This window comes from Bufo bufo, chromosome 5, assembly GCF_905171765.1.
Source record: "Bufo bufo chromosome 5, aBufBuf1.1, whole genome shotgun sequence".
Lineage (NCBI taxonomy): Eukaryota > Metazoa > Chordata > Amphibia > Anura > Bufonidae > Bufo > Bufo bufo.
The window spans coordinates 158,218,437-158,232,490 of record NC_053393.1 but is presented as its reverse complement, the minus strand read 5'-3'; the positions used below and the strand labels follow the sequence as shown (position 1 = coordinate 158,232,490).

At 43.3% G+C, this 14,054-nt stretch overlaps 1 protein-coding gene across 2 annotated transcripts in view; it reads right to left on the bottom strand.

The window, feature by feature from the left end:
- The window catches only part of TMEM241 (transmembrane protein 241), a 141,508-nt gene that overhangs the window by 92,997 nt on the left and 34,457 nt on the right, over positions 1-14,054 (bottom strand). The window contains exons 5-6 of one of the 2 annotated variants that reach the window (XM_040431905.1): positions 13,711-13,788; positions 10,679-10,704 (exon numbers count right to left, since the gene is read on the bottom strand). In XM_040431905.1, the coding sequence (XP_040287839.1) occupies positions 10,679-10,704; positions 13,711-13,788 (104 nt within the window). The remainder of the gene's footprint in view (positions 1-10,678; positions 10,705-13,710; positions 13,789-14,054) is intronic. The other variant, XM_040431906.1, reaches the window with a different exon arrangement.

Here is a 14,054-nt window from a genome sequence, read left to right as displayed (position 1 = left end):
CACAACCTTGTCACAACACTTTTGGCACATAGATTTCTTGTATGTACCAGATAGCGATTTCTTGCACATTACGCATTTTTTCTTCAAGGGTGGATCCTTTTTTGAGGATTCTTTACCCTGAGAGACACAAAATTGGAGAGGAAAGTTTTATCCTTAGTCTCTAAAGAGAAGGGTAAAGAACCACCACCAAGGAGACCCCCATACAGGATAAGGCACCCTGTTATTTAGTAATGGGAGGAGGCTTACCGGGCTAGAGGGCCTGGAGGAATCTGTGGGCCGCCTGGGCGAATCGTCAGCTTGCTGGGACATTCTCGGGAGAAGAGCGCAGGAGCTGCCTGGAACGCCGGCAGCCGCGCTCCTTTACTTCCTGGTTCCCACTGATGACGACATTATGCTCCGCCCCCCCTCGCGTCACGCGCCGGCCTCCGACGTCACATAGAATTCAACTGCCGGCGCGCGCGCATAGGGGAAATGTGTGGGGAGCGCTCCCAGGCCCAGGAACGCTCCCCCGGCTCGCAGAAACAGGGCCGGTCCGCACTGGACGCGGGTCCAAAGCCCGGGGTGGCCAGCAACGCTGGGCTTAAACCACAGGGAAGGAGGAACTTCTTGCAGAGTTCCGCGACCCTATCCCCTGCCTCAGCCCTCCGGCCAGAGCCGGGATAACAAACCGAAAAGGCTGGGCGCGTGACTGATCCGGCAAGTCCTGACCTTCTGAGGGACAGGAAAACAACTGGAGAGGTAAGAGGGAGGGGGCCTTATATGGGCTGATCCACAAAGCTGTTTCCTGTCCCTGAGAAGGCGGGATAATCTCCATGTTTACTGCCGTTGTGGAGGCGTAGGGAAAATGGAGACTATGCTCTCCTCTCCCTGCAAAACATACTGCCGCTGGGGAGCAGGACTGACTGTCCCTACTCCCTGAAACTCCGGCTGCCATTGGGGATCTGTGCCGACCGCCCAGCATCCCTGTAGGGCCGGTGGAGAGATCTCGGTCCCATCTCCACCTGGCAAGCAGGGGATACTTCCATCGGGTCTTCCCAGCTGTAGGGTTGTAGGTCTAGGACTGCCACCCAGCTCTCTGGCAGTGTATATTGGGGCCGAATTGAGCTGAAGAAGTATTGGTAATCCTGCTCCAGCTCCCACTCCATTGTCACTAGAGATGACCGGTCTTGTCTCACCTCTCTCGCTGTAGCCCAATCATGCATAGCCTCCCTGTAGTCATAGATATCCCAGAACCGGGACTCTCCAGCATCTCCGAACTCCGGTTCTGCGAAGGCATCAAACAGGCCAGGGCCATCATAATCATGACCCTCGGGTCTGTCGTGCTCAGCCATCCAGGGGGAGTGTCGAATCACATACCACCAGAGTGCCTGGTAGGCGTCGTCTAGCCAAAGCTCCTTCCATACCAGGCTGTCGAGTTCTTTCACCCACTCATCAAGGGGCTTCTCTCCCAGAAGGGGCATTCGCAGGGCCACTCGCATCCGCAACTGCTGCTCCTCACTGGGGAGACTCACCCCGCCGACGCTGCATGTCCTCCAGGGCCTCGTGCCAGACGCCTTTCCGGACTGCATCCCTTCAGTTCGAGTCATCCTCCTCCTCGTAGTGGAACGCTGTTCGAAGACTAGCCGATTCCATCCTGCTGTAGCCAGGGGCGCTGTACGGATACTAGTGTTGCCCTCAATTTTGTAAATCCACGAACGGTGTCTCCGAGCTGCTTCTCCTCTCACTAGGATGCCATCCCATGGCTGCCACCAATTGTTACGGTTGCCTCAGGCTGGCTGAGGGTTAAACCGCTTAGATGTCCTTGTCCCCGAATTCTAGAGAGCGCTGTTAGGTTCCTTTTAGCAGTCATCCATGCTCCTGTAGGTGGAGATGAAACCCAGAGAGCTCTTACAAGGGCTAGTGATTAGTGATGCTCTACAAAACGAGTCAAAGCACGAATTGAGGGTAAGAAGCAGAATTTCTCTTTACTGAGGGCTACACTCCCCTAGGGGACCAGATGGAAGACTGACACAGGACAGATAAACAACAGTTCAGTACACACAGACACAATACATCCCCACAATGCATTCTGGTTTTCTCCTCTCTGCCCCGGAGACAACCGAGGAGTAATTCAATTATCTCTCAGGACAAAGGGAGATTGCAAATACACATGTGGAGACAATAGGACAGAAATCACTACTCCAACATACAATGTCACAACCATTACAGTAAACATAGACATGTAACATCCCCAGATAGCTCCGGTCTGAATGCATATTATTAGGTAAATGGCACTCAGACTACACGAATACAGTAGAATCGCCATGGAGCCAAAGTCTTTACTTTCACATAGTCTTTTGTTATCCGAATGGGCTCCGTGGCATAGTAATCTGGGGTATCACTGTTCAAATCGGGCAAGTACCAAATGACCCAGCTTTCATGTCTTAAATAACGGAAATACATGGTTGCAACAAAGTATCAGCCAGAGTGTAACTGTAGCAACTTTAACACCATCGTATTCGAGGAAGAAATGTGGCGATCGGCGATCACTTAAAATGTTTGGTGAAATCAAATCAAGAAAAACAACAGTAGAACTCAGGGCTATGTTTAATAGTGAAAGTAAGAGCATTTCCACACACACAATGTGAAGGGAACTCGAGGGATTGGGACTGAACAGCTGTATAGCTGTAAGAAAACCACTAATCAGTGAGGCAAACCAGGAAAAAAGGCTTCAATTCACTAGGGAGCATAAAGATTGGACTCTGGAGCAACGGAAGAAGGTCATGTGGTCTGAGGAGTCCAGATTGACCCTGTTTCAGAGTGATGGGAGCATCAGGGTAAGAAAAGAGGCAGATGAAGTGATGCACCCATCATGCCTAGTGCCTACTGTACAAGCCTGTTGGGGCAGTGCTATGATCTGGGGTTGCTGCAGTTGGTCAGGTCTAGGTTCAGTAACAGTATGTGCTCCAAGAATTAGGTCAGCTGACTACCTGAACATATTGAATGACCAGGTTATTCCATCAATGGATTTTTGCTTCCCTGATGGCATGGGCATATTCCAAGATGACAATGACAGGATTCATCGGACTCAAATTGTGAAAGAGTCCAGACCTTAACCCCATTGAGAATCTTTGGGATGTGCTGGAGAAGGCTTTGCGCAGCAGTCAGTCTCTACCATCATCAATGCAAGATCTTGGTGAAAAATTAATGCAACACTGGAAGGAAACAAATCTTGTGACATTGCAGAAGCTTATCCAAACAATGCCACAGCGAATGCGTACCGTAATCAAAGGCGGTCTAACAAAATATTAGAGTGTGTGACCTTATTTTTTTGGACAGGCAGTGTATATCAAATTTTGATCAGTGAGGGTCTGAGACCTCTACCAAGCTCTAGAACGAGGGGAGAGAAGCACGCACATATCCTCGCTGCTGATGACAAAATATAGATGGACCCATAGACTTCTATGGGGCCCATCTTGTGCAAGAATAGCACTATCGTCTCCCCTCATTCTAGGGGGGGGTCTCAGCACTCTGACCCTCAATGAAAAAAACCTTTGACATAAGCAGTTTTTTGAAAAGTCAGTAACGAATTAATGGTACAGGTCCGCATGTGGAAAATCTGCTGCACATATGCCCGAAATCTGAAGCGCAAACTGCACATTTTGCTGCAGATTTCAGTGACAGAAGATTTCACCTTTTGCATTGCATTGGGTGAAATCTGTGGCAAAAGGTGAAATGCACACTATAAACTGAAATGTTGCAGATTTAAAATCCACACCACGTGTAAAGTTATTGCAGATTTTAGCTTGCGAAAAATGTCTGGAGCATCTACTTTTCTGCTAATGGAAATGCTGGGAAACCCAGTGCAGAAAATTTGCAACATGTACTCCCACAAGTGGCCATACCCTATGGATGACAAAAGTCTCTAAAATGTCTTGAATACCTGTCCCATGGTCTACCCATACTAAGCTGCCGCCACCACGGCCATATTCCTCTCAAGCATCGTTACAGATATACTTGTATATAAAGCTTCTGAAGAGGCAGTAACTAACTAGTCACATGGGCGAGCTGCTCCTCTGAATAGTCATACTGTCCGAGGCTGTCATCACAGCCACAGCGCCGCGATTGGTATGCCGATAGGTCACTCGACCCACTGAGGGTATGATTACAGCCTCAGACACCTTTAGTTACCAACAGGAAACCTAGTTTTAATAGAAAATAAAAGAAATATACCAAAATGTGAATAGTAGCAGTAAGCAGATTTTATGTCCACACATATGGATGTTACTAGCAGCTGCTGTATACTATGTATATTGTATACTGTATATCTACCTTTTTAAAGGGAACAATTGAATTGAAGGGGACAACTGAAAATCTGGAATTCAACTCTTATTTCTGTAAGTAGAAAATCGTGAAATCCAGCTCACCCGTATCAATCCTGTAGATAGGTGCACGGAACAGACCCAAGCTAGTCCTGATGAATATCCATGTGTAGAAAGAAAACGATCCAGCACCAGTTGTGAAAGTTTTTCGGTCCCGGTCTTTATTTCACCAAATTTCAAAAATGTACAAATACAGTGGCACCTGTTCCCACTCTTCCCCGATTTCCGCGTGTCGAACACTTCTGTTCTTAGTTATTATACAGAAGCTAATGACTAAGAACAGAAGTGTTCGAAACGCGTAAATCGGGGAAGAGTGGGAACAGGTGCCACTGTATTTGTACATATTTTAAATTTGGTGAAATAAAGACTGGGACCGAAAAACTTTCACAACTGGTGCTGGATCCTTTTCTTTCTACACATGGATCTTATTTCTGTAGTAAACCTTGTGCAGAGCATTGCTCCAGCCTTGGCTACATTATTTTCTCTGTAAGCACTTTTTTTGTTTTTCCAACAAAAATGGCTATGGTCCAAAGAACACGTGATTTTTCATTACAGTGGCTTAATTCGTTACCACAAAAAGAAGCTGTAAATTATGCTCTGTAAAAAGAAAAATCACAGAAAACACACAACAGCTCACTGATCTCCTTTAAAATAACACTGCATAAATCAATAGCACTGGTGAATAAGAAACTCTGTAGTACACGGAAAAACACCTTTTCTCCCCTATCGTAAGCTAACTCTGCTAAATCTATCTTGAAAGATGGGGAGGACTGATAGATCACTGCACGATTAGATTACATGCAGGTGCATGGAGAAAGAAGGTGTAAGGAGGAATGAGCTGCTAGATGTAAGATGTAAGGAGGAATGAGCTGCTAGATGGAGAAAGAGCCATTTTTCTCTGATAAGATTTATTACAAAATTTTGTATATTGATCTGTATTATTGATTTATGCAAAGTCTGTTAAAGGAGTTAGCCCATATTGCCTGGATGTATCATCAATGTGAGATAGGTGTAGTTACCACACCTATCTATAGACTGTATGCACAGCATGCTCTCCATTCATTGCTATGGGAGTTCACGGTGAATGTAGAGTGCACCTGGTCAACATGGCCACCTATCCATTCAACAGCAACAGCGGCACCTAAGTTGTTTTGGGGAAGGGAGGGTTACCCATGATCGCGGGGTGTCAATGTCTTCACAGGGCAGCTGGAAGTCCAATGTAGGCTGTCAATTTCTACTGACCGCATAGTACACTATGTGAGGAGATTAAAGGATTGTATGTGAAAGCCCCCTTGTGGGACTAATAAATAATAAAATAAAGAATAAAAGTTTTATTAAAAATAGAATCTCTAATTTATTTATTTTAAAAACACACCTTTTCATGGAAAAAATGCTTAATGAAAAAAAATAATGAAAAAAAAAAAATCCCCTACACATATTTAGTATCGACGCATCTATTAGGACCTAAACTATACAACTATTACATAACTTATCCTGCACAGTAAATTACATAAAAACAAAAAAAATACAATTGCCATTTTTGTTTACCCGCCACCAAAAAGACAGAATAAAAAAAAAAAAAAGATGAAAGATTCTTAAGTACCCAGAAAATAAAGTCATCATGTCATGCTACAAGGTGAATGTCGCAAAATTTACAATGTAAAAAGGAAATGGCGAATGGCTGTTGTTTTTTTCCATTCCTCCCCAGAAAAAGTTAATCCAAGATTTGGTGTACCCCAAAATGGTACCATTAAACATGGCTCTCATATGGCTACATCGATGAAAAAAATAAAAGCGATATCTGCTGGAATGCAACAATCAAAAAATGTTTATTAATGGGCAAAATGCATACACGGGGAAGGGGTTAAATACGATCTGCTGGCTCTCCAGACATGTTTAGCAACAAATGCATTCCCCACAACATAACAAATCTGGAGCATTTTTTTCTTAGAATTCTGCATTGTGTAAGTGTCAGACTTGTGTAGAGACACATTTTAAGATCTTTTTTTCTTTTTCTTAAAAACAACATGTGGTCAGATACAGTGACTATGGTTCATGTTATTAAAGGGGTTGTGCAGCAATATATATTGATTACCTATCCTCAGGACAGGTCATCAGTATCAGATCGTTGGGGATTCCGACTCCTAGCACCCCCACAGATCAGCTGAAATGCTGAGTGCACACAGAAGGTGTCCGTATTTTGCAGACCGCAGTACAGACACGGTCGTGTGCCTGAGGCTTTAAAGGGGTTGCACAGCAATATGTCAGGACAGGTCATCAATATGTGACCGGCAGGGGTCCGACACCTGGCACCCCCTGCGTTCAGCTGTATGAAGAGGAGGCGGTGCGCCATGTGAGCGCCGCTTCCAGTTCATTACACTGCCCGTTGTCTCGGAAGTGCAGTGTGATGAAGAGCACTCGCTGCAATCAAGTAAATGAAGTGAGTACTTGTAATTACAAAGCACCACTGCTCCACAGGAGTGTAAGTTCACTTTAAAGAGGTTGTCTCATCTCAGACATCGGGGGCATATCGCTAGGATATGTCTGATAGGTGCGGACCCCATTTCTGTGACCTGCACTTATCTTTAGAACAGAGAACGCAAAGTGAAGGAGAGCACACACCGCATGCGCGGCCGTCCTCCATTCATTCCTATCTTTAGAATGGAGGGCGCAATGTGTATGTGCCACCGCCCTCCATTCATCCCTATGGGTGCACCGAAAATAGCCGAGCGCTGACTCGCTAGTTCTGTCAACCCCATAGAAGTGAATGGAGCGGTGGCTGCACTTGTGTGTTGCGCTTCCTATTCATTTCAATGGGACTTCTGAAACTAGCCGAGCGCAGCATAATTAGTGAAATGATGTCCACCTGTGTGCAATCTAAGTGTCACATGATCTGTCATTACATATACACACCTTTTTTGAAAGGCCCCAGAGGCTGCAACACCTAAGCAAGAGGCATCACTAACCAAACACTGCCATGAAGACCAAGGAACTCTCCAAACAAGTAAGGGACAATGTTGTTGAGAAGTACAAGTCAGGGTTAGGTTATAAAAAAATATCCAAATCTTTGATGATCCCCAGGAGCACCATCAAATCTATAATAACCAAATGGAGAGAACATGGCACAACAGCAAACCTGCCAAGAGACGGCCGCCCACCAAAACTCATGGACCGGACAAGGAGGGCATAATCAGAGAGGGGCAGCACAGAGACTTAAGGTAACCCTGAAGGAGCTGCAGAGTCCCACAGCAGAGACTGGAGTATCTGTACATAGGACGACAATAAGCCGTACGCTCCATAGAGTTGGGCTTTATGGCAGAGTGGCCAGAAGAAAGCCATTACTTTCAGCTAAAAACAAAAAGGCACATTGTGAGTTTGCGAAAAGGCATGTGGGAGACTCCCAAAATGTATGGAGGAAGGTGCTCTGGTCTGATGAGACTAAAATTCAACTTTTCGGCCATCAAAGAAAACGCCATTTCTGGCGCAAACCCAACACATCACATCACCCAAAGAACACCACCCCCACTGTGAGACATGGTGGTGGCAGCATCATGCTGTGGGGAGGTTTTTCAGCAGCCGGGACTGGGAAACTGGTCAGAGATGAGGAAAAGATGGATGGTGCTAAATACATGGATATTCTTGAGCAAAACCTGTCCCACTCTGTGCGTGATTTGAGGCTAGGACGGATGTTCACCTTCCAGCAGGACAATGACCCCAAACACACTGCTAAAGCAACACTTGAGTGGTTTAAGGGGAAAATGTAAATGTGTTTGAATGGCCTAGTCAAAGCCCAGATCTCAATCCAATAGAACATCTGTGGTCAGACTTAAAGATTGCTGTTCACAAATGCAAACTGTCCAACTTGAAGGAGCTGGAGTAGTTTTGCAGGAGGAATGGGCAAAAATCTCAGCGGTAAGATGTGGCAAGCTCAGAGACTTATCCAAAGTATTTACTTTAGGGGGTGAATAGTTAAGCACATTGACTTCTTCTGTTATTTTGTCCTATTTGTTGTTTGCGTCACAATAAAAACAAAAAAACAACATCTTCAAAGTTATGGGCATGTTCTGTAAATTAAATGATGCAAATCCTCAAACAATCCATAATAATTCCAGGTTGTGAGGCACCAAAATACGAAAAAAGTCAAGGGGGGTGAATACTTTTGCAAGGCACTGTATCTGACATTGGGGGCATATCCTAGAGATACAGATGTAGCAGGGTTAGCACTCAAACTCTTAACTCAAATCTCCTAAATCATCGTGTTATCTTGAAACAAAAGCCACTGAAAAGCAATTGAAGGTGTTTGCTTAGTTTAGATAACACATCTCAGAAAGCATCAGTGTTAACTCTACTACATCGGGTATGCCCCCAATGTCTGGGGAGAGACAACCCCTTTTAGGTAAATAGGCTAAACGGCTAAGGCGGGAGTTCCATGTATTTGCACAACAGGTTTTCAAATGAGGAAAATTAACTCACAGAACTGATCACTCAGATATCAGCAGGCTTCAATGAAAAGGAAAAGTACCAGATTCAAAATACCAGTCAGACAAAACGACAAAAACCTTCCCCAAAATATATCGTATTTTTCAGACTATAAGATGCACAAAAGTGAGGGAAAAATGGCAGTGCATCTTATAGTCCGAATGGTAATACCACTTCCATTATGGAAGCGGTCATTACTATGCAGGAGGCAGGAAGCGCTGCACCGGCTGTTGTCACCCTCCCTGGTCTTTTTCCAGGCACCGCATTGTACACAGTCAGAACACAATGCAGAGTCAGGACATAGTGCACGTAGACGCGAACTATGACCTGACGCTGTGTGACATCAGGTCACAGTGCCGTGTGGGCCGGAAGAAGACCAGGGAGCGATGAGTCCAGGATCTGCAGAGTGGAAGCGACGTCTGGAGCAATCAGGGTAATTTTTTATTTTTTGGCTCCGACCAGAGGGCTGATGGGGGCTCCGGGTCTGATGGAGCTTGGTAGTCGGATTTTGTGGTCTGATGGAGCTTGGGTTCTGATGAAAAATATTTTCTCTTTTTCCTCCTCTAAATCCTAGACGTGTCTTATAGTTTGAAAAATACAGTAAACTTTATTAATACTACTCTTTCCTTTCCTTTCCCTAATTGAAGTGGAATAGCCGCCTTATCAGGGTAAGGAATGGAGTATTTAAAAAAAAATAAAAAATTGGGGGGTGGGGCTGTGGTCCTGCTGGGATTTTTTGAGTTTTAATAGATTAATAAGCGTTATATTTTAGGAAATGATTTTTGTTGTTTTATCTGGCTGGTATTCCAAATGAGGAAGTTTACAGTATGAGCGCTCTGCAGTTTGGCTGTTGGCCTTCCAATGCTCAGCATTTCTGGTTTACCAAGCTTTTCATAATAATAATAAAAAAAAAAAAGTAAAAGGAAACTGATAATTGTTGCCCATAATTTACAGTTCAAAGAGCATTTTGGTACACTGTACTATTCAATATAGATGCCTGTAAATACAGAGATCCTGCATGTTGACTGGTTCACTATAATGTGCTAATTTTTTGTGGCTGGGAGAAAAAAAAAGCGTTGAATCATTGCACATTACTGCAGAAATGTTACATGATGACTAAATATATTTCCTATTTAAAAAAACAATACAGCAGGATTTCAGACAGGTTACCATATGATTCGTATTGTAAACAATGTGCAGCTCACCTGCTGTCTCTATCCCTTGTATCAACTTCCTTGATGCACGGAGACCTTGGTAAGACCGTGAAATAGTAGAAATAAAGCAATGAATCCAGCATCGAAGTTAGCAAATGTTGTGGGTTCCTTTATTCAGTATAGTACAGATCCATACAGTGACAGCATCACCTCAGTGTTCCAAGTGAACGTCTACGCGTTTCGAACAAACATGTTCTTAGTTTGTTCGAAACGCGTAGACGTTCACTTGGAACACTGAGGTGATGCTGTCACTGTATGGATCTGTACTATACTGAATAAAGGAACCTACAACATTTGCTAACTTCGATGCTGGATTCATTGCTTTATTTTTAGGTTACCATATGATGTCAGATAATCATCCCCATGATTTTAAACTTTGCCCTCTCAACCTCTAAAACCTTTAGGGTACGGCCACAGGTGTTAGAGGTTGAAGGGTTTGGGTGTAGAAAATTGGCAGAAGTAATGGACCAGCGCCTAAAGAAAAGGGTGAATGTAACAATTTATTTTATATTATTTTAGGTAATTTGACGGAATATCCAGGATTTTCATCATCTCAGAAACACCTTCAAGCAATCATAGATTATTTATTTTTGGAAATTAAAAAAAATGTGTCCAGATACTCACCTGGACAATCGCTTGTAAGAAGTCTGCTACAGATTGAATATAAAAAATAAAAAAAAAAAGACAAAAGAAAAATAAGGAAATTACAATTATAGATTGTTGGAAGCTTTTTAGCTGAAGGAACAATGGAGGGAATTTGTTAAGCCCTGCAGCCCAGACTTCTGGCTTCAAAAAGTCACAAAATGAGGCTCTTTGTAATGTTTTGGGCTTTTTTGTGAAAAACTAATTGTGACTTTTTGCATTTTTACACCACTCACCCACATTTAGAAAAGTGAGTAGGAAGGTAGGCATGGTTAGCGATATTAGTTTCTCTTCAGATTTTATCACTGTGACTTTTAAAGTCACAAAAAAGTTGTAATCTCACTCTAGTAGGGAGTGGTGTAAAAAAGTGAAGTAGCATTTCTAGACAAAATTGAAAGGTTTAAAGATGCACCACATTAACAATGTGCAACGTCTGATAAGTTTGGCTCAAAGTACGGCAACGCAGACGCAAGACTAACTTTGAAGTGGTTGTCCGGGTTCACAGCTGAACCCGGACATACCCACAATTTGACCCAGGCAGCCCCCAGTTATGAACATCAGAGCATTTCATGCTTCCGCCTAGCAGTGTGAAGTCCCGGTGAAGTCACTGGCACCGATGTGCGGGCTTTATCGCTGCCCTAGTCGTTTTACATGCTAGGGCAGCACTAAAGTCAGCCCATTAGTGCCAGTGACGTTACCGGGCCTAGCACTCCGCATAGCCGTCCTTATGGAGAGCCTGGTACTTCACCGGAACTCCATAAAATGCCTTTGCCCTGCGCAATGTAGTGCAGAGAAAAGGATGCGCCGATGCTCATAACAGGGGGCTGCCTGGATGAAATCGGGGGTATGTCTGTGTTCAGCTCTGAACCCGGACAACCCCTTTAAATATTCCCCTTATGATAAATCCCGCCTAATATATTTATTCAAGTAGGATAGGAGCTATTAACCCATTTCATATACATAGCCCACATTACATCTGTAATACTCACATAGAAACAAACCTGGTGGTTTCTGCTGTCCTATCTGACAGCAAGATGTGGTAGCGAAAGAGAAGATGACTATATAGGTTAATATGGTTTGGAGAAGGATTTCTGAGTAAAACAAAATCAAAGTAAAGCTCTGTATACAAAGCATTTGAGACTTGCTAAAGATACAGCATCATCAGTCACTCATAGGGGGCCTATGGAAACTTTAACCCCTTAAAGACCTGGCCTATTTTGGTTTTTTCATTTTTGATTTTTACTCCCCAAATTCCAAGAGTCATAGCTTACCATGTCTTGTACTGGAAAATGGGGGAAAATATTCTTTATGGGGGTAAAATTGAAAAAAAAATTAAAATAAAAAAAATATATTCTGTCAAGGCTTTTTGGGTTTTGATATTATAACATTCTCTGTGCGCTAAAAATTACATGACGTCCTTATTCTGTGGGTCAATACGATTACAGCGATACCAAATTTGTATAGTTTTCATTTTGTTTTATTACTTAAAAAAAAAAAAAAAAAAACACTACAACATTTCTTTGCATCACCACTTTCTGACAGCCATAACTTGTTTTCGGGGGTAGGTATGACTTTTCTTATTACTGTTATTCAATCTTTTTGCAGTCATTGTGGCAGGTTGCCTGCTGTACCATACAGCCAGTACCCGCCATGTATGGAGCAGCCTCAACGCTGCAGCCCACTACATACAATCCCTTGCGCATAATGCCACACATGAACGGCATTATGCGTTAAAAGGAGTCTGTTACCTACATGACATGATTTAAACGGATAATATAGTTCTGTGAGACGCAAATACATAACACTAATGGTAACTTCATTTACCGGTTACTTAACCGGCACATGCGCACTGCATATCAGTATGCCCACTGTGGGCAGAGACAATGTAGTGCGCATGCTCGGAACCGGCGATGATTGTGTGCAGGCGCGGGATTGTGAATGGAGATGAGAATGACGCCACAAGGATATAGAGCTGGCCAGATGATACAGAGGGGGAAGTAAGGCGCAAGTAAGGCGGAGCACTGGGCACTTGCAGCACACTCATCGCCCCTGGGCACTTACAATAGTTTTGGAGACTCTGAAAAACTAAACCAGTATTATGTATTTGGTACATCAGTATTATGTATTTGGTACATCAGTATTATGTATTTGCGCCCCACAGAGCTATATTATCAGTTTAAATCATGTCTGTGACAGACTCCCTTTAAGGGATGAAAGTACACATTAGGCTAAGAGCAGAGACGCAGTGTGCAATTAAACTAAATCCTTACAGAACTCCTAGGAGAGACATTGAGTCCCCCAATTATCCTGCCTACAGAGACCGACTCTCCCTGTATTAATGTGTGTATACAGTAGGTTGTCAGTCATTTTGTGTGGACAGGGTAATCAGGCGCTCACTGCCTCTCCCAGAGGTCCTATCAGGATTTACTAAGCTTTTCACTCAGAAATCCTGCTCCAAATGATATAAACCGACAGAACGCTTAGTTCAGTTAATTTATGACAGGTTATAAGCGCCAACTCATTGGGGTGTGGCAGCTAGGAGAGGTTACTTCTCTGCATGGCAGCAAGTTTGGAAAATAAGTTTTTCTTTTTTGTGATTTCCCCTCATATCAGTTCATTTCTTTATGGGTATTAAAATACAGCCACTACGGCCACCTCTAAGAAACAGATCCCCTTTATGACAGCAGAGATCAGAACTGGAAACCAGAAGTAGGTCTAACACTAAAATTACTTAATGTGTGCCTTGCTCTGCTGCCCACTACCTCTTCAGACATTATAGCCCTGACACCTTTCTCTTAGGATTACATAATAACTAGGAGGATGTGAGTCTCTGAAATTGTGGAGTAACGCAAGATGTCTGTTACAGGATGCGAGAGAACTGTAAAGTCCTACTTCTACATCGAAAATGGTCCCTGGTGGCAGCTTTACTAGATTATCTACTAAGCATTTTTATTTATTTAATTTTTGGTAAAAAAAATATCAAAGAAACAAAAATAAATAAATAAATAACTCACCTCTCTGAAGAAAATTCTCTGGACTACATAGGTCACAACTTCAGATGCATTGTGCAATGTCAAAAATACAGGAATGGTCTACAAAGATGGGGAAAAGAAAACCAAACACATTACAAATAATATCTAAGTACCAAAAAATTCTCTCCCTGCAATTCCCTATACTTAATAGCATTATGTGACTGAGGCAATACCACACGACTTTGTTACCAGATGCCATGGCAGGAAGTGCACTGGACATTATACTTAGGGGTGCTGCCACACATTTAAATAGTTTTGATGCAGTTTTTAAAGCCAAAATCATGAGAGTATTATAGAACGAAAGAAAATATTAAGGACAGATGCAA